General features: G+C 43.2%; 1 protein-coding gene across 2 annotated transcripts in view; it reads left to right on the forward strand.

Moving 5' to 3' along the window:
• The first annotated feature begins 273 nt into the window (after positions 1-273).
• Positions 274-27,121, forward strand: part of PLPP1 (phospholipid phosphatase 1) — a 67,909-nt gene continuing 41,061 nt past the window's right edge. The window contains exons 1-2 of one of the 2 annotated variants that reach the window (XM_055791524.1): positions 274-569; positions 18,514-18,668. In XM_055791524.1, the coding sequence (XP_055647499.1) occupies positions 512-569; positions 18,514-18,668 (213 nt within the window). In that variant the 5' untranslated portion in view covers positions 274-511. The remainder of the gene's footprint in view (positions 570-18,513; positions 18,669-27,121) is intronic. The other variant, XM_055791525.1, reaches the window with a different exon arrangement.

A 27,121-nucleotide genomic window follows, 5' to 3' on the forward strand; every position in this document is an offset into this window, starting at 1 on the left:
CAGGCCGCCCCCGCCTCAGGCGGGCGGGTGAGGGGCGGGGCGCGCCCTGTAGGGCCGACGGTCGGCTCGCGGCGCGGCGCCGCTCTCGCCGGGGGCGGGGCGGGCAACCGTGGGGGCGGGGCGGGCAGCCTTGGGGGCGGGGCCGCGCTGCCATTGGGCGGTCCGTGCGTGGCGTCGGAGGGCGGCCGCCGGTGGGGCGTCGCGGTGGCGGGAGGGGCGGGTGGAGGCCCCGCCGTGGGCCCGCCCCGCCCCTGCGCTCCCGCCCCCCGCGCGCCTTAAAGCCCCGGTGGGCGCCGCGACAGCGGCAGTAGCGCAGTGCGGGTTGCAGCGGGGCGGGCTGCAGCAGCGGTGCCGGGTTCGCGGGCGCCGTCTCCTCGGAGCGCCTGGCTGTGCCGCGGCTGAGCCCCTCCCTGCCGCCCCCGCTCCGCTCCCGCTCCTCGGGCCGGGGCTGTCACCGCGCCGCGCCAGGAGGCGCCGCCACGCCTGACGCCGGGCGCCCGGCGCTGCCAGCATGTTTGACAGGACGCGGCTGCCCTTCGTGGCGCTGGACGTGGTCTGCGTGGTGCTGGGTAGGTCGGCGGGCTGGGGAGGGGGCGAGGGGCCGTCCCCGAGGCGCCGCGCTCACCTCCCCGCACGGCACCGGGCTCAACGCATGCTGGGCCGCCCTCCCTGCGGCGCCGGGCATCGCCCCGGCGCGGGTCGTTCTCCAGCCCGCTCTTGGCTGCGCCTGCCTGCCGCTTCCACCGCTGCCTGCCGCCCCTCGCCCCCTCCCCTCCCGCCTCCCCCCTTCTCTTCGCCACCGCGCTCCCGCCCCTCGCCCGGAGGAATCTGGTCACTGCCGGCCCCCGCCCGCTCTCCGGGGCCGCGGGCCGGGAGGGGAAGGGTCTGGCGGGGAGGGAGGGAGCTGCTGCCGCTGGCCTGCCGGCGTGTGGAGCTTCCTTTGCTCCCCGACGCCCCGGCTGTGCCTTCCACAACCTCTTCTGCCGGCTGCGGCGGGAGCCTGCGCTGGGAGGGGAGGGCAGGTGCCCGCGGCCTGGGGCGCGTTGGTTGCCTTCGCTGGCTGCCCTGGAAGGAGGGAGGCTGGCCTGGTCCCACTGTGCGCTGGCGGACAGATGCGGTTTGGGTCGTGCGGGGTCTCGGTGACACGGGACCCGTGCCGTGGGTTGAGGCTGGGGGCGCGGCAGCGAGGGACACGCGTGGGGCCGGCGCGGTGGCCGCAGCGCTGCACGCCCCTCGCCCGGGCCGCCCGCGCCGTGGCACCTCCCCAGCGCTTCTTCCTGCCCTTTCACTCTCTGGCTCTCTTGAAACTGCATGGTGGCCTGCCGGCTTGCTGTAAATATGTCCCGTCACGTAAGGACCTTCACCTTCACACCGGTGTGTGTTACCCACAGTGTTAGTTACCCACCAGTGGAGGGGAAGCTTCGCTCTGCAAAGAGCTGTGGCTTCTGGGTGTTGAGACCCTGGCAAGTGTCTTCAGGATCGATCTGTACTTACTGGGTCAGTCTCGGGAAGCGTTAGTTGTGCTTCTTGGTCGAGTGAGAGCAGTACTAAATTTAAGGAATTTTTTTGTCACGTTGAGTGGGTGGTGGTCAGTCAAACGGGTCTGGCTCGTGAAGTCCCTCTTGGCCGAAGATGTATCCAGCACAGCATCAGCATGACCGTGTTCTCTAATGGGCCACGTGTTACCTTGCTAGATGCCTCAGATGGCATTGGTACCTCTAGCTAAATGGCATTAAAGAACAAAATTGTGGTGACCGATGTATTGCTCTGAATGAATGTTGTATGGGAGAGCTTTTGGGGAATGATAGCGGATCCATGTAGTAGGAGCAATTTCTATTCAGAAGTTTTACAAAGCTGTGCTGTAGCAAGGCTTAAACTTCCATGCTGTCTTTATGGCCAGTGAAGCAATTTTGTCTGTCCTGATCACTGTCACTAAAAATGTATATAATCAGGCAGAAGTTTTGCACTATGCATGTACTTTGGTCTGTTTGAAGCCTATGGGCGTATTCTTGAGTAATGAAGGAAAACCAAAATGTATTAAAATTAAGACTACAGGAGGCATATGACTTGGAGTTTGTCCAGCTAAAAGAATGAGGGTTTCTCCATGCTCCTGCCCCAGGTTACTACCTGAGAGGTATTCTTGACCTTGCCCTCCATCCAGTATAATATAAATTTACACACCTTCCCCCTGTTCCCGTGCAGCATTTGGTTCACTGGTGCCCTGATCTGATGCTTCAGTGTGCTGGAGGGTTGACTGACTTTATTTACCCTTGGGCTTGTTTACCTCCTACTAGTAGAGGGAAAAATGCAGGCAATGAAGTTGCTTGACACCTGCAACTTTAAACACATTGAGTTACAGGTTTGTGGTGGTTTGGCCCTGGCTGTAGGCCAGGTGCCCACCAAGCTGCTCTGTCACTCCCTTCTTCAGCTGGATGGGGGGAGAAGATACTGTGAAAGGCTCATGGGTTGAGATCATTCACCAACTGCCATCATGCACAAAACAGACTTTACTTGGGGAAATGAGTTTAATTTATTACTAATCAAATCGGAGTAGAATAATGAGAACTAAACCCACATCTTAAAAACACCTTCCCCCCTCCCCTCTCTTCTTCCCCGGCTCAGCCTTACTCCTCGTTTCTCTGCCTCCTCCCCTGAGCACTGCAGGGGGATGGGGAATGGGGTTTGCAGTCAGTTTGCACAAGTCTCTGCTGCATCCTCCTTGCACTCTTCCCTGGCCTTAGCATGGGGTCCCTCTCATGGGAGATGGTTCTCCATGAACCCCCCCAGTGTGGGTCCCTCCCACGGGCTGCAGTCCTTCAGGAACAGGCTGCTCCAGTGTGGGTCCCCAGTGGGGTCGCAAGTCCTGCCAGCAAACCTGCTCCAGTGTTGGCTTCTCTCTCTAAGGGTCCTGCCAGGACCCTGCTCCAGCATGGGCTTCCCACAGGTCACAGCCTCCTTTGGGCATCCACCTGCTCTGGTGTGGGGTCCTCCACGGGCTGCAGGTGGATATCTGCTCCCCTTTGAACCTCCGTGGGCTGCAGGGGGACAGCCTGCCTCACCATGGTCTTCACCACAGGCTGCACGGAAATCTGCTCCTTCTGCACTGACCTTGGTTCCTGCAGAGATGTTGCTGTCCTGTATTCCGCTTCTCTCTTCCGCTGCAATTTGTTGTGTGCGTTTTCTTTTTCTGCTTCTTAAATATGTTACCCCATATCCCCAGAGGCTCTACCACAGTCGCTGATGGGCTTGGCCTTGGCCAGTGGCAGCTCTGTCTCGGAGTGGGCTCTGTTTGATGTAGAGGAAGCTTCTAGCAGCATCTCACAGAAGCCACCCCTACAGCCCTCCCTGCTACCAAAGCACTGCCAAGCAAACCCAACACAGTGAAACTCTAGCTGTGGCATAAATACCAAAGTGTAGGAATGGGGAAGGTATGGGATATCAGACCAAATTCTCATCTTTTTCTCCCTTGCTCCCATGTGACTGAGACCAGCCCTTAGAATAAAATAGGTCTTAAGCCTGTGTGTCTAAAGGGGGAATCTGTTTTAATTTTTTAGCTGCAAGAATAGTTTGTGTTGATTGTGGACTTTTATTTGAACTCTCACACTTTCCCCTGCCCTTCCCCCCTCATGTGCACTTTGATACCTGCTCAAATGACTGAGGTGACTGCCCAGATAAAATGACTTGCAGGTATTGATAACCTGATAACCTAGTATCTCCCCTAAAGAGACCATGAACCCTCAAAGAGAAAACTCATCTAACTGTGTCATACTGAAAGTTTAAAACTGTATACACCAGCTTCATTTGAGCACTGAACTCTGATCTTGGTGTGGTAGCCTGTTCTACCACAAAAGGGCTACTGGTAGCAGTCCCCGAGGTATCTCTTACTGTCACTTGATAATGAGCTTGCCTTTTTTTCTTCTCCTACCTTTCCTGCCTGCACCTTCCCCATAGCAAGTGAAGATGGGGAGGAAAATTTTATTTCACTGTCTCAGCAATGTTGGACAGAAAAAAAACTTTTAAGGATGCCTCTTCAAGTTACAGTGGTCTGACTTTGACTTATCTGTAAGCTCACCGCAGTGGAAGTGGCTGACTCTGATGGTGTATGTCTGATTTAAACAGAAGCAATTTAGTCAAACTATTCTTTGTGCGGGTTTAACTCTTGCAACACAAGTTTCCAAAAGGGAAGGAAGAGGAAAAGAGCTTTACTGTGATTTTTAGTGGTTTAAATGGGTTTATTGAAAGGTCTGACAAGTGCCCAAGATGGAGCAGAGGTAATGGACTAAGAAAGAGATCAAGAAAGAGCAGGCAGCAAAGATCCCTCCCCCCTTTTATGCAGCAGTAAGCTATTAGTTCAGTTTGGTTGCCTGAAACTTGAGTCTAAGGTTGCTCTTAAGGAGCCTTAAGGAAGCTCCCTCCTTTAATCACCTGTCTACCCAGTAAGGGATGGAGAGTTCTGGGAAAGCAGTCTTTGGTGCCCTGAGAAAAAAACCCACTCAGCCTTATCAGGATGATAATTCCTCTAAATGATACTAGTGTTTCTGCTTTAAACTAATTTAATAATCTGTAATTTAAAAAAAGGAGAAGCTGCAGAAGCTGCAGATTCCTGCAGTGTCTGTCCTTAAATAGTGTGAGGAGGTGTATTTGCATGCTCTGAGTGTGTGCCCTGCTGCAGTGGTGGGGGGGGTGTGTGTTGTGCAGTGCTGCAGGCAAAGCTCCCTTAACTCTGCAGTCCAGCAGACAGTGGTTGGCTTCTTCTATCACTGGAAAGCAGAATGGCCTGGACTGCAGGATTTCCTTCTCCACCATACCTTTGTTAGTTGATCTGCATTGTTTTTCTGATGGAGAAACATTTCATGTAGCATGGCACTGATGTGTAAATGGGGTGACACTTCTAGACAATAGTAAAACCATTTTTCACAGATACTGACTTGATTCTTGTGGTTTATTACACTTTCAATTTGTCATATGAATAATAACAGTTTATTTTATACTTAATTAGCTTGTGACTGATGCCTTCATTAGACATCATATATATACATACTCGGTGCTACTCTGACAGGTCTTTGTTTACTGCAGATCAGGCTCCTTCATTAAGGCAGATAAACAACACTTAAAGAACAAAGTTGGGAAACCCACGATGATACTCCTGTAATCAGTGGAAGAACTACTGAATACATTTACCTTTAGATGAAGCTCCTACTAAGACTAAGTCAGGTTAAATAAGTTCTGTGGAGGTGACTGGAGCAATAAGGAAAACATTCTCTGTGATGCTAGACTTGTCCTAGGACAACTCATATTTGGGCCATGCTTGTTGTGGCTAATGTCTAACTTGAGTGCAAGGACGGAGTACAACGAATTTCTTTTAGTCCCTTGCCTGACTATCCAGTCACCTACAAGCTATTTTAAGTAATTAGGGAGTGTACTTGTCAATGTGTGATTGCTGTTGTAATGCAAGAATATGTACAACCTAAGATTAGAAGAATGGATGTCTTCTAAAGAAGTTGGCCGGCCTGTCACTGTTTTGAACTGCCCTTCTGCAATGTGTTGGAAGTAGTAAAGAATTAGTTGATTTGATCTGCTATTCTGCAGTGTGTTGGAAGTAGTAAATAATTACTTGGTTAGATTTAAAACTGCTGTAGAAGCTAGTTTGTGTATGTGTAGGGGTTCCTCCCCTCACTATGTCCTACCCTGTGCTCGTTCAAGAAGAAAAATTTCCCTGCTGCCAAGCTGTTTTCTACCAGTGGAGCTGTCTGCTGCTTGGGTGTTGAGGCACCCTGAGCTGCAAGCAGTAGTTGTGCAAAAACGGAGGCTGGTAGGTGGCTGCTGGTATCTTTTTTTTTTTCTTTTTTTGGTCATGAAACTAGTTTTGTGTGTAGGGGAAGGAGAAGTTCTTCTAGTCTTTCAAACACAAGAACATGTGAACTCTGAACACAGAAATACTAAATGCTTACATCACTTTTTTTAAGCTTACTACTCAGCCTGCTGGAATGTTGTGTGATACAGGGCAATACGCTGAACAGCAGATGTATGTGTATAGGACAGGTGAGTTCGCTGGTGCAGTATGTGACCTGGGAGAGTGAGATGGCTGGACCACTGTGTACAGCCTGTGCAAGGTTGTTGCTTTAGGTGCTGTTCTTCCCTTTTGGGAGTGTTTACTGCTTCTGTCACTGAAGGCAGCTGTCTCTGTGATGACTAAGGTATTGCTGTTCGGTCGAGGCAGGCCTCCTATGTGGGCTAGCACTTTGATTGCCCTAGTTCAAATAAAACCTCCTCCCCTATTACTTGTGACACACTGACATCTGTGTCACCATCCTTATTTTCCACACCATGTGGATGATAGATCTTTTTTCTAGTGTATGAATGCATTGTGAAGCTGTAACAGGTTCATGTGAAAAGAGTATCTTGTCTTCAAATGGCACTGTCCACCAGGTACCACAAGATGATACCCATTGACTCTCAGTTCATTGGAAACGTGGCTGTCACCTAAACCAAGGAAAATCTTCCCTCTCCTACCATGATTTCTCAAATACATCAGACGGAATACTCTAGTTGTGACTTTGTCCCTTGTTACTGTTCTTGGCAAGTCGCTCCCCCCACCCTCTGCACCATAAAGAAAGGTGCTCTACACAGAGACTCTCAGTCTTGCAAGGACACCTACAGGTTCGAACACAACTAGTTAATGAACGCTGTTCAGCATGAGTAATCTGGTTCTTGCTTTGCTAGGTACTGCTGCTAAAGTGTATCCTGTACTCTGGCTAACCCCTGTCTCAAAAATAAAAGTTCTTGCACCTTGTTTTTTACAGCACTGAGTGAATCCTAATTCACCTTCCAGTGCCTTCCCAAGAGCCAAATCTTGGAACTTGGCACTATATTCTTTTCTTTTGGAATAATAGAGAAAGATGCTTTCCAGCAGTGAGGTTCCTTACCAGTTGCTTGGGTGGGTCCTGGTGAATTTTTAACCTTAAACAGATAGGAGAGTGCTTGCAGCATGTGTGAGAGTGGTGACCTTTGCTTAAGGGAATGGGAGGGAAGTGGCTTCTGATGTGTTTTCTGTAGAAAACGAAGTACCACACGACAGCTAAGTTATAGAATAGCTCATCTCCTGTAGTTGAAGAGATCCTGCCTCAACTTTATAGCTGCTTGGGTGCTTGTTGAGCCTGTGCTGACCTGGTTTTAAAGAGTTGGATAACATGAACTCGTACTGACTAAAAAAGCAGCTTGGTTTGAAACCCACACAGTCACTGCCATGTGGGAGGGGAAGTTAAGAGTTGACTACTGGTTGCCTGCATAGTTTTGTTTAGGAGCATTGACCAGATGCTGATGACAGGATAAAGCTGTGATAATCCTCTGTCCATGACTGTGCTGGAGGCAGGTAGCATGAAGAGGTGACCTGACTCTGGAAGGTACCTGATGACGAGTGATGACTTGAGCTTTGGAGCCTTCCCAAGTGACTTTGATTTATCCCCAACAACTGATAATGCTCTTTCCAGAATTAGTCCAGGAGACTTAGAATCGTCTTGGATGATGTGGAGGAAAAAAAAGTGCCAAATAGAACTGCACAGAACCTTATTGGCAAGATAATACCACCCACAGAAGTATGGCTTTAAAAAAAACTTGGGTTCACTGGTGTTGGTTTGATTATTGCTGTATCCACTCAGTGTGGTGGTGGTGGGGCTGAAGATCGGTTCTTCTCCTTATCCTGCAAGAGAAGCTCCTCCTTCTTGGAGGAGGTAGAATCGGGTAGAATAGTTGACTGAAGGCAACTGAAAAAAGCCACAAGTGCTGGAAAGTCAGACTAGCAACTCACTAGTTCTAGCCTAGTTTTGTGGCAAGAATTAAAATAATTTAAAGCTATGCTGAAGAAGCAATATTTCCTCAAGGTACTTTCTTTGATTGCTGGAATAACATAGTTGCTACTACATCAGGAAATACTAACTGGTTCTGCTGCAGCAATAGACCTCAGTCCCACCTGTGAGTAGACCCACATGCAATTTTCCAGCCAGTGATGGTGTCCTGCATTTTAGAAATTGGAAGAAAACTGTGCTACTTATATCAAGGATCTTCTGCTCATCTCTTGTTTTAACAATGGGCTGCTTATCAGTTGACCCACTTTCTGGGAAGAATTTTTCCTTTCAAAGTTATGAGACTGATGTCAGAGGCACAGAACTAAAAACTCCGTTGATAAATGTGCACTGTGTCTTTCAAACTGCTTTTGCTGGGTTTTTGGGCACGTGAATCCTTCTAGCACAGTCAGGTCCAGCTTTTAAAGTCAAGACTGCTTGTTTGTACAGAAGCTAAGAATAGACTCAACTAAGCTTCTTTAGCAGAATGTAATACAGAAAAGTAATGTTGAAACTGTCTGGTGCACTTTCTTTGTATTTAACACATTCAGTTAAACGCTCTTTCTGTTTAACATGTTCAGTTACATACAGGATTTGAAACAACCTATGCAAGAAGCATTAGTAGGTAGACTGGTCTTGCTCTCAAATAACTTGCAGGTTCTGTAACCAAGAAGCAGTCTTGACTCAGAAGCATGTTAAGATACTTCAGATTTATTTGTAGCGTACGGCAACGCAGTTTTGGCATCTCCTGTTCATGTGGCATCTTGATAGCTGCCAATAGGAAAATAAAGCTTTTTATTTTAAATTTAAAAAGCCCAAGTATGTTGGGTCCAGGCACCTGTCTTAGAATGGCTGTAAACCCTGATTCTACTAAATGAAACCAAAGGTATGCAGAGGCCATATCAAGACAGCCTTATTCCTATGATGATGCTACTGAAACAGTGGATCTTGCTAGAATTTGCCTTGATTTTAAGCAGATTTAACATTTTAAGTACTAAAAGTACTTTAGCTGCGGTCGCTAATTGTGCAGCTTTCAGAGGGGCCAAATGGGGTTTGCTTGATCTCATAAGGTAGCTTCGAGATCTTAGCTAGGCATCACTGGCAATAAAAGAAGGATCATAGTTTTTTTGTTACATGATCCTTTTCCTAGGGAAGGAGGAAGCTGTACCAAATGGGGGTTTTGCTCACTTTTTGCTTTAAGTGTAGAAGGGATTATGTATCAAATTTCGGCATCTCTAGTAGCTTCAGTCTCTTAGAATAAGGTGGAATTTTTTTCTTCAGATTATTCTTAGTGCATTTTCATTCCTGTAACTTTGTTCTGTTGTTGCAGATCACTGTAAGCCTGTTCTGAGTCTTGGATGGTTGACTCACTGAAATGTAACAGTAGGTGTGGTATTAACTGAAACTGCAGTACTGGGATGATAATAAACATGTATGTATTGAAGTTTACCTACCTTATTTTAAAGCATCTGAAGGGCAATTGACTATGTTTACCTTAAGCTGAAGGGCCTAGTTTGGAAGCTAGTGGTGGGAAAACCTGAGAGAAAATTGTAACCAGGGAATCTTCTGATGTGAGGCAAGCTACTGGGGAGCATATATGGCCCTAAGGGGTCAAGAGGGCATTTAATGCTGATACAGAAGGGAGGCAGGGAGATCAAGCCCTACAAATGCTCCAGTCAGGAACTGTTCCCCATTACATTCCGAAGGTCATCATCTTGGCCAGTGCCCCCCTTTGGTATGTCTTGAGTGAGGTCAGTAACTCTTTGCTGACTCGGGGAAATTACTTGAGTGAGCCCATACTTGCAGTACTAGTACTTAGTTAAAATAGTCCAGGACAGTATGGTGGCTGGGTTTAATGCTAATGGAGATCCTGCAAATGGAAGTAAGGTCACTGTTGCAGCTTGCAGGCTTGGTTGTTTGTCATTCACTCTTCTTGAATCTTAAGACTCCAGTCGTCAACACTAGAAAATTAAATCTCTAGTCGTTAACATATAGAAACTAAGATCACAAATCTGATGCTTGTAACTTCTTCTGAAATGGGAAGTGACACCTGTTCTGTTACGCAAGTACTGGAAGACTTTCTAGGCTGTGGTATTATTCATTATACTAGAGTACCAAAAGCCATGTATAAACTTCTTTTCAAATTCTGGTAAGAAGACTCAGGAGTATTCTGAATCAGTATAAAACAATTGCTCTAATAGCTCTAAAATACGCAGGCTATTCTCATTTTTCCTTTTAAAATTCTGCTTAATACAGAGCTTATGTTCCCAAAATGTGCTGTTGGGCACTACAGTGTAAACGTGAGTGTGCCATGAAAATAGTGATTCTGATAACTAAAAATACCCTTAAACATGATAGCATGCAGCAGTGTGTACAGTATGAAAAGACTTTCTAGTGGATGACAAAGTAGGCAAGCTTACTGAATCCCTCTGTAGCACTGCCATTGTAAGCCCTGACTTGTTTAAACAGTCTTTAACAAAAATATTGTTACGCTTCTAAGACATTGGGAAAAGAGCATTTACATACACTCCTGACAACTAATTGCCAATTATATTTCTAAAGACTGAATGGTGTAGGTTAGGTATATGTTATATAACTATATGGTATATGGTTAGGGTGTATAGCTATGTATGAAATACTCTGAAAGCCTCTTGTTGTGCATTCCCACAAAACAAAGATTAAAATGGAAAAACTATTTACAACTTCTGGAGTTTAAAAAAGCAGGGGTCTTAAACAACATTCAGAGTTGGTGTCACCTGTGGTAAAAAAAAAACAAACAAACAATCCCTCCCTGCCTTCCCAACAGCTGACCTTGATAGTTAAATTTCTTTTGCTGTATTGTTTTCCCTGTCTGTAAGCCCAGTGCTTTAGATGGATTGTTTGTAGAAGATCTTGATCTTTGGGGGTGTGTACATGGTTTTGTATCTGTGGGCTTTTTTAATTCTCTGGACAACACAGCCAAAGCCTTTAACAGTGAGCAGAATACAGAGCACAGAGTGCAAGCAGTGATTAAATATTTAATTTCCCCTAAACAGGGAGGGTTCTAGTGGGGGAGCTTGCTCTTACTGTGGCACCAGCCAGCTGGGTTCTTCCCCCACCCTATGAGCAGCACTGCACACCAGGAGCTGCTGACTGACCTCTCCCTCTCAGTGCTCCCCTACCTGCAACCCCCCGGGCCCCATCTTTCAGCTATTAGTCTGAGGGTCTTAAAATCCTCCTGTCAGTAATCAGGGCAACTGGCCTCTGTGCCACTGGGTGAGCTGCTAATGACTGCCAGGCAGCTGATCTGCTGTTGAACTTCAACTTTCTCTGCCCCCTGAATGGAGCAGAGCTGAGGGCACAGCCTTTGTGACCTGCAACCAGCTTGCCTGAGCTGCGTGTTTTTCAGTGCAAGTATTAGAGCAGGCTGGGATCTATTACTGTCTTGTCTCTGCAGTTTTTTATTTTATATTTGTAGTTCTGTAAATGTTCACAGGAAAGAACTGCATGGTTTTTAGACTAATAGGTACTTAGTGCTTCTAAAAGCCCATTTTTTTTGATTGAAGTACAGGTATAAGGGAGAATACACTTCTCTCTTTTTAAACAAGAGTTGTGACCTGTTGTAATGGATTGGTAATGTAGATGACTGAACTAGCACTCCCATGTAGTACTAAATTGTTGACAGCAGAGGAACTAGAGTATGATGTAGTTCTGTTAGTAAATGACTAGGGTAGGAAATGCACTCCTCTGTGTTGAGGCTGGTCCAGCTTGAAGGACTGTTTCCTTGCATCTTGCCTCCACTACCCTTGCCCTGGGCTCCACCAGAAGTGTGAGGTGTGGTGAGGGGGGGCAGTTTAGGGATACTGTTGTCAGCTGGCCCAGGTTGCTGAGCCAGCTTCTGCTGGCTTCTCTGCTAGCCAGATCAGGGACTTGAAAACAAGTAGTGTATAGTTGCAAGTAGAATAGTGGCAGAGTTTAGAATGCAGTTTATGCTTTTAAACACATATATCCTGTTTACTGAAGCCAACAACAGCTTCTGGCATTATCAGAACAATCGGTGTGCTGGTATTAGGATATGTTGTATTCCTTGGGGTAGGGGAAAGTAAGGTGAAGTCCTTCCAAAGTGGCTAGGAGGTGAGTTGTGGACTACCCATTCATTCAGCTACTGAAAATAAATAAGAGTATTGATTTTTCTCTTGTACATACCTCACCTCTAGGTGCCAAGACTACATGCTTGCTTTTTTCTTTTTAATCTCTTCTTCCTCTTGGTAGTCTTCTGTATTCCCAGAACCTCTTGTCTAAGAGGTGTTGATTGTTTCAAGCACATCTGCTGTTCTGCAAAGAATGGTCTCTTCTACAGATGTTACCAAACTCTCTCCAACAGCATGAGGTTGACCTGTTCCAGTTTCTTGAAATCTTTCGCGTAATTCCTTACCCCAGATTGTACGCTGCAAAATGAGCAGCAAAGCAAATGTGGTTGTCCTGGCTGAAAGTAAAAGCAAATATGTGTGTATGAGTGGGAAAACGTAAATATTCCAATTTTCCTTTGTCATCAGTAGTAACTACCAGCTGTATAGGCTCAGCCCACAATGATGGCTTTTACTTGTCTGTGGGGTTATGTTACAGCATCATCTCTCTAATAAGAATGTAAACTATGAAAAGAACCTTTTCCTTAAATGAGGAGCCTTTAGCTGAAGAACTGATCTGTTTTCAGGCTGTGATTTGCTGTGTTTTATGGAGATTATTTCTCAGATACAGCCCACAATTCCTGTTCAGCACCCCCTAGCTTAACTGTAGATTGTGTATTTCCTCACAAAAGCCAAAGATTACGTTCTGTCAGTACAGCAAGTGCAGAACATACTCATCCTATTTTTCAGGATAACTGTGGAGAAACAGAAAAATTCTTTTCAGTCCCTTGTTAGTCTAGTACAGTTTCTCCTAATTAGCACTTGTGAGTTCAGTACAGCATGAGGAAGAAGTTTTGGTTAATGATGAAGCTAGAATATTCTCATTTGCCATATTCGCCCTTAAGGGTAACAGCCTTTCTCCCAGTTTCTAGATATTAACTTGTTTAAATGAGAACTTCCTGATTGAGGACCAGGTAGGAGTCTTGTGTGTCTTGGAGAACTTGGGAAAACCAGTTCAGCACAAGTTTTTAAGATGGCACAGGGCCTCAAATGAAGATTCCGTGCTTCCACAGATAAGAAGGCCTATTTGTTTAACTAAAGGATGTTTTTAAAAAAACAAACCTATCCAACAACAGTGCATTCCTTTGAACTACCTTTAACTGTGCAGGAGAAAGCACCACTGCCCAGGAAACGATTTTATGAGGTGCTTAAGCTGTTCTGAGACTATGGACAGTCTGTCTTTGTTTTCCCTTCTTCCACACCCTTGGATACATGTTCCTATTCTGTCCTTTAAGCCAGCTCTAACAGTCACACACGCACTTGGCTAGGTGAGCAAGTGCTCCCTAAAAACCTGTGTTGTGTGGGCATGGGCTCTTGTTGTTTTTGGACAGGTGGTATGAAAGGCTAGTAGTGCTGTGGCAGGGAAGGGGGATAGCCATGGCTGGCCACAGGTGGGAGGAGGGTAGGACAGGACAAACTGTGTCCATAGACTTAATTAGGAAAACATTCCCAAATTTTAACTAGGACGTAGACAGTATTTTCAGTTCTGGAAGCTACCTCCTGCTGAACAATATTCTCTGCTGGTCTTAAGTATAGTAACTACCAGCTGTAAAAGGGGCTAATTCAACTATAAATACTGATACTGCTCCTGAACAGGAGGAAAGTCATGCAGCTTGCTGTTAAAGCCAAATGGACACCTGCATATCAGAATCCAACTCCTTATGTCTCTAAACTTCAGTTCCAGGTGTGATAAATGGCACAAATCGGAACAGTGCAGTGCCTACATTTTGTAGAACAACATGGTTTGTTACCCAGCATGTCCATTTGTAGGGTAAGCTGTGGAACTTAAATGATTTTTAATATTAAAAAAATAAATATATAAAATTGAACTATATTGTCTTTTAAGTCTTTATCCTTACCTCCACCCTCCTTTTTTTTTTTTTCCCTTCCTTTTGCCAAAGGAAGACTTCACCTCCCCCTTCCTTTGGGTATTGTTTTTTCTTGGCATTCCCTTTCTGTGGGTGGAGACCCATTCTCACAGTGGCTTCCTCCCTTCTCTCCCAGCCTGGACTTCCCTTCCTTCCTTACAGGTTTTTGTGTCATGCTGTGCTGCCCAGCCAGATGTGATTAAATAAAAGTTCCCTGAAGACTATTGATACTACTGTGAATTATCCATAGGTTTTCAATGAAAACTGTGCTACAACTGGCTTGAACCTACAGATTAGAGGTTGGAAACTTGTTGTGAACTCATAGCCCTATGTAATGGTTTCAGCTAGTTTAGCTTCCATGGGTCATTCTCTTCTTACGAGTTCTAGCCAAAAACTTAAAGCTGTTTATTCCCTGCTCAGTAATTCAAATACTAGTCTCGCCTCTCTCCTTTCCCTCTGTCCTGTGTGCTTTTTATTCTTATGCATGTGTATGAAGCTTTTTCACCTTACCTTCATAGGCAAAGGCTTCAAATCTCTGCAGTCTCTCTTCCTGTTCCAACTTTGTTGCTGTAGCTCTCAGGGTTAGCCAGAGTCTGTCTGCGTGAGCATTGTAGAAGTGCCTCTCAGTGTTTTATGAAGTCTTGGGTGGGCCAGTTCCAGAGCGCTTAAGTGATCACGTTGTTTTCCCTGTATAAAGGGGAAAGAAACCAGATCTGGTTCTTGCTACTATGTAGTAAACCAGCCCAGAACCTGTTGGCCGCCAGTCCTCGACAAGATCAGTTAGACTAATTTAACAGAAAACAACCCCCAATTCTGAATCTGAAGCATGGCAGGAACAGTCTTTTACCACTGGAGGTAATTCTTTAGAAGGATATGAATAACAGCTGAGCCCTTATGATCCCTTCAGGTATAAAATTGCCTAGATAGAAGAGCACCCTCAGAGCCTACTGCTGCTACTTACTGGCAAGGTTAACAAAGGAAGAGGAGGCACATTGTGAAGAGGACAAAGCAAGAGAGCTGATCTACGAGATTGCCTTTTAGCCTTGTAATCTTTCCCATAGATCTTTCTTGCTCTGTCCTCCAGTTTGTAGAGGCTAATGAAGCTGAACAGATAGCATTCCTCAGAAGTTCACATGCTTGAGAAGGTCGTGGGGGTGCTTGGGCACCTGTGGTGGGGATACAGGCTTGTTATGTACCTTAGTGTCTTCTGTTGGTGTGTGGTTTTTTCCCTGCTCTTTCTTCTATAGTGAAAATTTCAGGACTGTTGCTTACATGTACTAAGTATTGACTCCCTCCACAATGAGCAATGGTGAAAATGTTACTACTTGGTTTTGGGGCGGGCTAACATTCAACTAAATGCCACTTCACCAAGTTGTCTATTCCGCTGCTGGCAAGCAGTGCATCATTTAGATTGCAGTAGGAATTCTAACAGAAATGTAAAAAATGGAAGTGGGCATTTAGTGTAAAATGTAGCCAACTTCCAGTTTCTTGTATTCTTTACTACGGGCTATACAAATTAATTTTGCAGTTACTTTTGTGAAACTCTCCTTGTCTGACCCTTATTTGCTGTTTTTCCTCTTCCCCCTCCCCTTCCCAGAATTACTTAGCTGAAAATAAAAACATGTTTCTTAATTCCAACTCCAGATCACACAGTTTTAAGGTACTTTAACTACTGCGTAATGCAGTCGGTCAGTTCAGTCTCAATTAAAGGTGCATCCTTTTCTTTCAATGAAACAGATACAGAAAGGAACAAAAATGAAGTATTTAAATGTATAGCACCAGAAAAATTTGGATAACTGCAGGTTATTTGAGTTCTCACAAACTATTTTTTATAAACAAATTTAGCATAAAGAAGACTTTAATGAGAAGAAAGCAAAACTTAAATTAAATCTTGAGTTCCTTTCCTCTTTGTTTAATGCAAACTGAAGTGCATAACACTGTCAAGGAATTCTCCCTAATTTCTCAAGCTTCTGTCTTAACTAGGTTACAGAATAAGTAATTCCCTCTGCTGCAGTTAGACAAATAATAATAATAAAAAAAGCCCTTCATATAAAAACATTGTTTTGCTGGTAGCCTTAAAACATTGCTTGTCAAACTGGTTGCTTTCTCTTTTTTCATGTACGCTCATGTAACAGTGCTCTTCCAGTTTCTAAAGAGGTCTCCCCTTGAAAAAAAATGCATGACCCATGACTGTAAACCTCTGTAATCTGGTGGCAAGAAACTTCTGGAATTTTTGAACTAAGAACTCTGTCATGTTTTCAAGTGAACTGCTGGACTGTTTCCTAGTTTCTGAAACTGGAGCACCTGGAGAACATATTTCAGCAGCTGGTAAAAATGAAATGGCCCATCCTAATGAAGTTAAACCCAGAAACAAACCCAAAGCAAACCACCTCAAAATATTACTGTAAAAAACAAGCAGTATTGTCTAAAAAAGGTTGAGCTGTAAGGTTGAAAATGTAATTGAACAAAACAGAAAAATTCTTGGTATTGAGTTGTAGTAGCTTTTCTTGGAAAATGGGTATTTGTCTGAACTAGCCAGCTTTTGCAAAACATTGGCTGCTGCTTAAATTAACCATGAGGATGTGGTATTTCTGCATGTGAAAATCTGGTGACCTGTTTGAGAAGGTAGGATTGTATCAAATAGGTAATGCATTTGCCACTCCATCATCCTGATGCTGAGTATGCAATAGCAGAGGAAAAAGACAGGAAACATGGGCTCTGACTTAAGTTAGTGGAATCTTGCCATGGCCTTGAGTGGAGCTGAAAATTGGCTCCAGACATGTGAACATACAGCAGTGTCCTTTGATCCAAGTGAACTTTCTTAGTTCTTCCAGTGTGGCCCCCTTCAGATTTGCAGGGCTGCAATTCTGTTTCAGCTACTTCTGCCATCTGTATTCTGCAAGGTCTAGCTCTTAAGAGCAGAGAGACCTTTGAGATGCAGTTGATTCAAAGGTATACCATCCTACTTAATGAAAAACTTTGTGCTTAAACAGCACAGCACCATTTGCATTTCTGTTCAGATCTGCTATATGGGATTATAAGCATCTGCTAAAGTGCTTTGCTGCATCAGCATCCCCATCTGCATCAATTGTTAAAGTGTGGATGGTCCTTTTGGATTTCTGATGTTTTATGGAAAAAATTCCTCTGTTCCATACAAGGCTTTAAATTCCTGCCAAACTGCCTTCTGTGACCATAGCAATTTTCTCGAGAGGAGCTGGGGTGCTACCAAGCACACACGCAGTTTCGGTATGCACTCCATGAGCTTTTGCACTGCAAGTCAGGAGCCCAAAGAAGGAGCCAGAATTTATCACTGTTGCTAGTGTTTCACTCTTGATGTCTTTTCTTCTAATGAAGCATGTGGGAATAAGCTTATTTAAAACCACTTTAAATGACTTGTTCGATAGTAATTTTAACAGGTGTCACCAGAAATCAAAGCAATCTCATCACATGAGCATCTCTGAAATGTTTTTTGGTCTCAATACAGCAGTTTACATCATGAGTAGTTTTCTACTTCAATAATTGCACTTAGCATCTAATCAGGTATACCATGACTGTATGCAGAATTGCATATTACATGGATGTTGGGGGAAAAATACAAAGTTTAGTTTCCCCTTCACCTTGTTTTAAACCAAAACCTACTTTTTGTGTTTTGTTTAGGGAATTTTGCAATTCCTACAGCATTGCCCAATTTATCTATTGTCAATCTATTACTTATTCAGGGGATCAAACTAAAGAGGGGGGGATGAGAAAGTAGAGTAAAATGACAAACCTGAGTTTCCTGAGGTCACTACTCCTGCAAATTCTATTCCCCAGCTGATTCTTGTCAGAAATAAGTTAGATCTGAATGTAAGTGTCAGATTTTGATGGCCTCTTTGGCATGACTGCCAGTAGCGTGGAAGTCAACTAGTAAGAGAGGGAATAGGTAATGTCACACAATGCAAGGTCAGAGTACCTAAGTCTCAGTAAATAACTTTTATAATTATTATATTATATAATTGTACATAATATGTTAATTTTCATGCAGAAATATTCCAAACTGTACAAACACTGTAAACGCAGCTCTTAAAGTAGAACACTTGTTTCCCATTAGTGTCTGCAGTTCTCTTGGTCCCCTCATCTGCATGAAAACTACTTGCATGAAATCTTTAACTCCCTAACTATGACAAAACCTGTATGTATTTTTGTCTTGTTCTCTTTAAACATTGATCAGATTATAGTGTATAGACAAGGCTGGAAATTCAGAATCAAGCTAATGTCATGGGGTGCTGGTGAAGGAGAGGGCACAGAAGGCAGCCTGCTCTCAGCTACTCAGTCTGTGAGTGGCAAGTGCTTTCCTTGGATGTAATCATGATTCAGTGTGTGGCAACACACCTTGCTGATGAAAGGACTCTGAACTCTGTAATTTCTTAACTTTTGTACCTGGTGGGTAACCTCAGAGTCCTTCTGAAGTAGACTTCTGAAAGAGATAGATGTCTATAAACAGCATTTGGTAAGTGTGTGCATTGCATGATACTTAGGAAATTTGAGTTTTGCATGTTTGGTAGCTTCCTCCATGCATGTTTAAAAATGATTTTTTTTTTGATTTAACTACATGTATTTTTTGTTTTTGTTTTTGTTTTGTTTTCCTTCCCCCAACAGCTGGCTTACCCCTTGGTGTTCTAAACTTGGCCAAAATAAAACCGTATCAGAGAGGCTTTTTCTGTAATGATGACAGCATCAAGTATCCGTTCCATGACAGTACCATCACATCCACTGTCCTCTACACAGTGGGGTTCACCCTGCCAATTTTCTCTGTAAGTAGCTAATATATAGGTAGCTTTGGTGATGGGAGTAAAATGTATGCCTTCCAAGAGTTCAGCACTGTGACTGTGAGTTGAAGATAGTCTTTATAAGGCAAAATCCCATATATGTATAGTTATATGCATGCGAATGGTGCTGTTGCTACTTTTTGTTTGCACAGAAAATCTGGAACTAATCTCTGACTGCTAGTATTGCTAATCTCATTTGCTTTAGAAGCAGAAAAAAATGGAGAAAGGATGTAAACTGTATTAGCTAGTCCAGGCTTTTTTTTTTTCATGGGGGAGAAGATTACTACAGGCTTCCAAAAATGCTATGGAATATATACACATCTTGTTCAGAATGGATTAGTATGATAACTTAAACACTTGTGATGTTAAAAAACTTCCATTGTAGTGGAATGCTCAAACCTAGAGCTAGTGACTATTGCTTCCATATACTTTCTACAGCAGTAAGTCTTAATTTGGACTCTGGGCTTTCGTAGGTTTTTATTTTTGAAGTGATGGCTTTTTAAACCCTTCAACATGGGATACAAAGGCTGAAAACCTAGTTTCTTGTAGAAAAGAAGCTCAGTGTTTTCAAGGCCACATGATTTTTACAAAGAACAATTTAACTCTTCAGTAGGTTTTTCTAACAATATCTTATGCCTGATTGTATGCAAGTCCAGTAAGGCGTGAGCTGGTTTAGAGTACCAAGATTTAACTATTCAGAATAGTCTTGAACCTCAAACTACATATCTTGTTTCTGCCTGCAGTGGTTGACCAAACCATATTAGAGATCGTCGTGATCTTTGGTCTTCTGATGCATGTATATGCTAAATTAACCAGTAAGAAGTATGTATTCTTGGTTTAAGGGTGGAACCAGTAATTTAAAAAGGGTAATCGGGAATCTGTGGAACTCTACATGTATTACTGTAGTTTTCCCTTAAATGCTTATTTATTAAAGCTTGCATTTGTCCTATGCAGTAAATAGAATGGTTGTTCCCACTAGCATAGTTTCACTTTTGAGGAAGATAGTCTGAAGTTTGTCATTTTGACATGTACTGACATATCTTCAGCATAACTTCAGGAAACTGCTTTTCTGGTAGGGTTTGTGTGTACCTTAATATGTGCACAGGTGAACTAGCAGTTGCAGCTCTGTGCAATTTTGGACTTATACAGTTGCAAGTAGATAATCTGAATTGCTCAATTTGTTTTAATTTGTCATTTTTTGATTTGAAGAAGTTGTTCCTGTAATAATAAGTCAATTAAGAGTGCATTTTTTTCTGTCTCTAAAGCAGTGGAGAAACATCTGACTTGCAGCTAATTCACTTAAAAGTATAAACATCTAAGGAGTGGTATGGACAGCTATTGTAACTTTTAACAGCCAAGGTATCTAAAAACTGTAACTTAAGAATTAGACTTGTCAGTGATTCCAGTCTCTCCTACTTCTGTAGGATTCACATAGTGAATTTTTATTGCCTGTGTCTGTGCAAGGGACTAGAGTGCATAATTGGAACAATCACTTCTGGCATCCATGATGATAGATTATTTTTTTTTAAATAACTGTGAAGTACTTGCAGTTTTGTAACAACAACACAGGCTATCCAGAGCAGTCCTCTTCAGTCTGAACATTTTACAAACCTTAAAGCAACACAGGTTTTCTGAAATCTAGTGAGAAAGTGATCACTGTAGTGTACGTATTACTGTTCTGTGTAGTTGACATGTTAACCTGACTGACTTTCTTTCTTGGTCTCAACTTTAGATTTAGGGAATTCTTTAGCCTCATGCAAGAGGTGAACAATCATTTTATGGCTACTGAAAGATTAGAGCTAGGGAGTATGAGATCTGGGTTATTACCATTTCTGAGTTGAAAGTGGGTTCCAGTTGAATGCTTTCTAGCTTCAAGGTGGCCATTTATTAAAAATGGATGGGGAAAGCTTATCAGTCTGGGAACAGGAGAGTCTTGACATTCAGACTGGTTTTTGTTTTGGACTGACTCAGAGGAGGCTTGAGACTCCCTCCAAGGCAGCTTAAGTTTTTGGAAGTAGTATGTTTCAGAGTCAATATCCTCAGCAGGGGACATGGCTGGCTCGTGAAAGCTTGTTGGGCAGTAATACCAATGATCCCACATCTAGTGGAAAAACGTTATGCTGACAGGAGAACATCCTGAAAGGAATAGGCTTCTCAGTGAAGGAACTGATGGCAAAAAAATTTGTCTAACACTGCAAGTAAGAGTTGATAAATGCACTTTTGTGCAAACTTCCCTAATCAAAGACTAGCTCAAACAGGATACTTGGTCCCAAATAGGACTTGCACCTCAGTTTTGTAACATCACAAAATAGAAAGAAGAACTTGTGGTAGGAGGCTAAGGGAAGCAAAAGGAATCATACCTGCAATGTGAGAATTAAATAAAAGGTTTTGTCTGGTTCAGCTGTTGGGGTAGGCCCATAGTGGAATATAAAAGGGAAAAAATAAGACAAATCTGCAGTAGTGAGTAAGCACAGATATTTCATTGTGAAGAAGTCTTTGTGAAAAAAACCCTAGGCTGCCCGAACATTGATTTACCTTCAGGAGTGTTCGTGAAGTTTTACAAGACATGTTAGAAGGTCTTAGGGATCTTCTTTTAAAAAACTTTAAAAATTAAAAAATGCTCTATAGTTAATTCCACTTTACAGCTCCGAATTCCTGTTGCCATGTTTTATCAGGAGATAAAATGTCTGGGGAAAACTCATGGTTTTCAAGTGTCATTTCATAGTGTGATACTTCTCCATTTTCTAAATTGTTTTCTGTGTCTGGATGGGAAGCACAATTTTTGTATTGGAATTTTTGGAGACTTGGTATTAAACAAGCCTTGGTAGGGCTCTAGAAAAATTGAACACCTTAGACATCTAGGCCAGTGTCTCGAGCAGTGCATATCCATAATGACTGACATTCCAAGAACCCCAGACTGTTCTTCTGATAGTTTTGTGTTCCCAAGTCCTTTTAGAGATGTTCAGGAAGTAATTCTGAATAGCCTAAAAGCCATGACTAGGGTGTAGTGTCTATGGATTACAACTCTAGGAATGTTTTGAAGTTAATCTCAAAGATGTACTTGATCTGGTATCTTTTGTCTTCAGCTGTCTGCATTAGATTAGCTCTTCCAACTATAAATGACAAATTAATGTCAGCATCTTTCTCTTGCAGCAATGTCCAACCATGCCCATTTTCATGTGTCCTGTTCAGGTTCTGTAACTTCACCTCCAAATCCATTTTCTTTTCCTCCAGTCATCTTGGTTCTTACAACCACTGCCTTCAGTGACACTCATCACACAGCTTCTTTTAGATCTAAGGGTAGGTGTGACTGGGGGAAGGAGAAGCACAGAGCAAAGGAGGTCTCTGAAGCATCCTCCCACCAATGGAGCAGAAGAGCAGAGCAACTCAAAGATTTGCTGGGTTTCCTCTGCTCCCTGTGCTAGGTTCTGAGCAGGGCTTCTATAGCTCTCTGCCAGAGCTTTGCCTGGCTGCTCTGCTCAGGAGCCGAAGGGACACAACCCACTGGCAAGTTTCTATATGATGGACCGGTGTGTGAGAGGATTAAGAGTTCAGTTCTTCAAACGTGGCTACACTGAATTTCTGGGAAACAAAAGTAGTTTGCCACAATTGTTGCTTCTGAAACAGTTACTGCAAATACTGATGTTCCGTACAGGGGAAGTGTTTAGTAGTAAAGTTTTGAGTAGGTCGCTTCTGGGATGAGCTTTCCTATTTGAGTCAGCTTCAAGAGAAGGGAATGTTACAGGCCTGTAGGGCTTAATTTCTCCACTTCAACACAGCCAAAAGATACTTAGGTGGTCAGACCACATTGTCTTCTACTTCAAAAAACAAAACCAAAACATTCTTAGTTTGGTTTGGCAAAGGCTAATGTCATGATGCCTTCCTTTAAAGGGACCTCCATAGCTCTGCTCCTGCGCCAGCCTGCGTTAACCTATTGGGTGTTAGGCTTAATGTTCTCAGAAACTTGGCCTTATACCACATGTATCAGTGTTCTGATTGTAACTTTTCCTTCCTACAGTTTAATTCAGTCATGCTTTGGAGGCAATTTACTGCTTCCTCTTATGGCAAAATAAACTAACTTTCTTTTATGCTCTTGTTTGTGAAAGGGGTGTATTTTTCAGGTGAACTTTTATTGAAAGGACCTATTTAAGAACATAAGCACTTACTGGGCTAATCATGTTTCTTGAAGGACAAATATAGCTACTGTTGTGGTAAAGACTCATAAATAAGGGGGCTGTAATGAAGCCTATTGAAGACTGTTAGATTGGTAGATAGGCAGTTCATTTTTTTTGCAGCAGTCTCAAAAGCTTTGTCCCACTTAGTTTTGCAATTAATTGAAGTAAAACCTGCTGTTGTGACACTAGGTTGGACTTCTAGTATGTAACCTGATAAGCTAATAATTTTATTGTGCTCTGAACAAGACTTTGCTTCTTATCTGGTAAACCTCTTGAAAAGGAGATTGATATTTTATCTTCATTTTTTGGGTATATTCGTGACACTGGAAATACTTTTGGGCAGCACTGAACGTCATCGGGCATGAGTTCTACTTGATACTGACTGCTAATCTTGTACTACTACAGATCAGTATCATCTCTGAAGCCAAGCTTATTCTGAGGAGTAAACTGCTGATCTGTGTTTGTTCAAAGTCTGTTTAAAGCAAACATAACAACCCACGTTTATACTATGTGAAGGGTTAACGTGCAGGGTGATGCACTGTGGTGGAATTGATAAGTAATTGCTGGGTGAGATCAACTCTGGGTTGATCTGGCTGGCGGGGGACGGACAGAGGCTGAGAAATGGCAGTTGCTGCATCCAGCTTTGGCCCCATTTCTGTCCAGACCATGGTAAGGGTATTCGGGTGGGCTCAGCCTGCAATCAGGTGAGGAAAGATCTGAGAAGCACCACTTCCTATCTGGTACTTGTACAAATCACACTAACCAGGTGCAGTTCATCTTGAACAAAGTGCAGCGACTGCTTGTTAGGTCTGTGGACTTGATATGGTACTTCTCTCAATCCTTCAGGTACATTTGTTGATACAGTGGTGGAGAATGCATGCAGTGTGTATGAAACTGGGTAAAAGAGTTGGCAGCCTGACAATGGAAGGAGCCCCAGACAAGAGCCTTTACTGCTAAAGTGAAGCTTGGTCATAACTATGAGGCGGCCAAGCAGCCACAATGGTTCAGAGTTGGTTCTGAAGGTATTCTTTAGCAGAGTATACAAGAGGGTGAAATGGATTTGAGATGGGGAAAAATGTAGGGAAAGGGAGTTGTAATGTAAATATCTGAAGTCTTGTTACTTAAACAAAACAAAAAAGGTCTCTGACATTGTTTCCTTGTCTGAAGTCTCATACCTAGTTATTAGTAACTTCCTGTTGACATCCAGGACTTGGACCAGAGACTCAAGCAGGTGGTGAAAAAGGGAAGGGACTGCACCAGAAAGAAACAAGGGGTGAGAAAAGGGGAAAGTAAGTGAAAGAGGGAGAAAGTCCCTTTTTGTGCTGCTTCATCCATTTCCCTTTCTCTGACTCACCCCATTGTACTTCTGTCTAGAGCAGTAAATGCTCACGCAGAGAGATGGTGTTTGCCCATCTTTTCTGGAGAGAGCTGAATGACAAAATGCAGGGGTTGATCTTGGTGAACTGTGGAGTGATGGTCTAAGTGTATTTCTTCCTAGGTGCCCTCATGAACATTAAAGCATCTTTTAAGAAATAAGCATATATCTTTCAAGGTGCCCTCCTGAACAGTAAAACTTCTTTTAAGAAATGGAAGGTAATGTTGTTCTGGTACTGAGGAAAAGCCAAAGTCTTAAATTCATCTGCAAAGAGCTATGAGATACCACAGCCAACCCTCCCTTTCGACTGTAGGCAGTTACACACAGTAATCCTCAAAAGTTCTAACCAAGCATTCACAAAACACATTTTTTCAGGCAGGATTTCTAGTGGTGTATAAATGAATACTATGGATGGTTTTGCTGATGAAATTAGTAATTATTTATCGCATACTCAGAAGTGTTAACTTGTGCTTTCTATGGTAATTTTTGTGTGTAAGGAGACTTAAACCTCAACGTACTACTTAAGCTTTTTTCCTAGTCCGACATCTAGGTGTCACTTCTGGTGTAAAGCTATACTAATGAAGTTCGTATTAGATAATAGCACAAAAGTGGTGGTGGCTCTTCTTGAAGTGCTGGGAGAAAAATCTTTTAAAATTGTTTCTAAGCTGTGGAGAAAGACTACTGCTACCTACTGCTTATACAGAGATGTTAAAAGCTGCTTTGTTGGAAGTGCATCCAATGTTTCCTGGTGCCAGTCACATCTATTTGCTTCCTAATCTCTCTTAATATATCAGGAGGACAGAATACTCAGGCTAAAGGCAGTGTTAAAAAAAACAAACAAACCAAACCCCCCTCATTATTTACACCTGCGCATTCAAATGATTACTTCACCAGAATCTTAAGAAACTAGTCATGGGATTAGATGTAGAAATAAGTAATTGAGAGGTGAGAAGCGGACTGTAGGAGCAAGTGCTCCCTGGCTTTCACAAGGGAGGAAGGTACCAGTACATCTCCCCGGAGTCTGCCCTATTCAGTGCAGCCATAAATGCCCCGGGGGGGGGGGGGGGGGGGGGGGGGGGGGGGGAAGAGCATGTGCAGTGAGGCAGCAAAGCGGGGTACTTGGAGCAGTAAATACAAAGGTGGTAGCAATATGGCTGGTGAAATACAGTGTGGGGAAGTGTCACGGGATGTCCTTCATGAGGAGGCTGGAGAGGACAACTAAGGGCAGCATATAAAGTGGTGATCTCTTCAGAGTGGTAATGATGAACTTCTAAGTTCTGTGGAGAGATCAGCTTTGTGCCCAGTAACAGTGAAGAAACCTAATAAAGATTAGAAGCTTGGAATGAAATACATCTGTGTTATATGGGGTATTTATGGAAAAAACTACCAGCATTATTAGTCAGAAATCACTTCAGCTTGTGAGGAAATTAAATCCATTATACTGTATGAGTCACTCTTGGACAGGTGCACTACAATGGTTTAAAATATTTAGTCTTATCAGTCAAGCTGCTTGTGTTTCTACCTCCTGTATTTTGACTGAAAAACTGTTTTCAGAGGCTTGTATGTATCTCCCTCACTGAATATCTTTATTGCCAGCTGTATTTGTAGCTCCGTATTTCTTGGTGGTTGTTGGGTCAGTTGTGCTCTGATATTCTGATACCGACTGCCTATGCAATTTGCTGATCTACAGCCTTTATGTTCTGCTGAACTGTGCAAACCTCACCTTTCTTAGTTTTTGAGATGAGGAATGTACTTCAGCTGTCCTTCTCTTGTCTGCATTTAAGACTGAATTGAAACCGAACATGTTTGTAAAATCCGATTGAATGCTGTTTCAGAAGAAGTTCTTGTTGGGTGGCTTGAACTGTTAATGTCTTTGGAAAAGAATTGTCTAATGGTCACACTATTATATTGAAGTACAACCACAGGAAGCAGACGTTATTTTTCCCTTGTATTTTGAACTGACAAGTTGCCAGTTTATCAGAGTTGTTGAACCTCCAGTGACTGAGCTTGTTACTGCACATATCTCCATCTGTTCCCTTGCTTCAGTCTTAGAGTTGTTTTGCAGGCAGAACTGGCAGACCTTGATCTTCCACTGTATCAAAGAATCGCCAGCTCTGTCAGCAGTACATCTCCTAGTTAATCATTAATGATGCTGGCTTATGCACTGCATAACACCAGCTTGTTGGCTTTATCCCTGTGATTACCCTACTGGTAACCTCTTCCCAACATTTTAATTCCTCTTAACATACTGTTGTCATCTTCCCTTCATGCAGTTTCTTCAGTGTTACAATTGACTTGGAAAACATTGGGGGATGCTTTCTGGTACTGTCACATGGGAAGTATTCGGTAGAGGGAGCCTTTAATGACCCTCTGCCACATCCACTCCTTACTTAAAAGAAGTACTTAAACTCCCCAATTTCTAACTCAGGTAAAACTGAGCCCAGTTAATTTTTACTGATCTTTTTAATGTGCCAGACTTTGCCCTTAGAAATTGTAGCTTGTTTAGGGCAAAAATGGATAGTTGTATATTTGTAGGAAGATCATGCCGTTTAACTTACTGTGGCAGCACATTGCTGTGGCAGATGAGCAGGATTTCTTTTCCTAGTGATCCACCATTGAGTCTTTTCTTCTTTTGTTAAACTACTTTAGACTTGTATGTGGATAAATCTGGCAAGGATGTGCACAGCTTCCTTTACTACTAAAATCTGTTCTTCAGTTGTATCTGGGAAGTTAAGACCCTGTACCATTATGAAGACAAATTTATCGTTTGGTATCTTCAGTCACATCCAGACCTGTGCCAGGAGGTTTCATACTTGGGAAATTGCAGTCATGATGCAAAAATGTATTCATGTCTTCTGGAATTATGGTGTATCTCAGGGTGCAAAAGT

This window comes from Falco peregrinus, chromosome Z, assembly GCF_023634155.1.
Source record: "Falco peregrinus isolate bFalPer1 chromosome Z, bFalPer1.pri, whole genome shotgun sequence".
Classification (NCBI taxonomy): domain Eukaryota; kingdom Metazoa; phylum Chordata; class Aves; order Falconiformes; family Falconidae; genus Falco; species Falco peregrinus.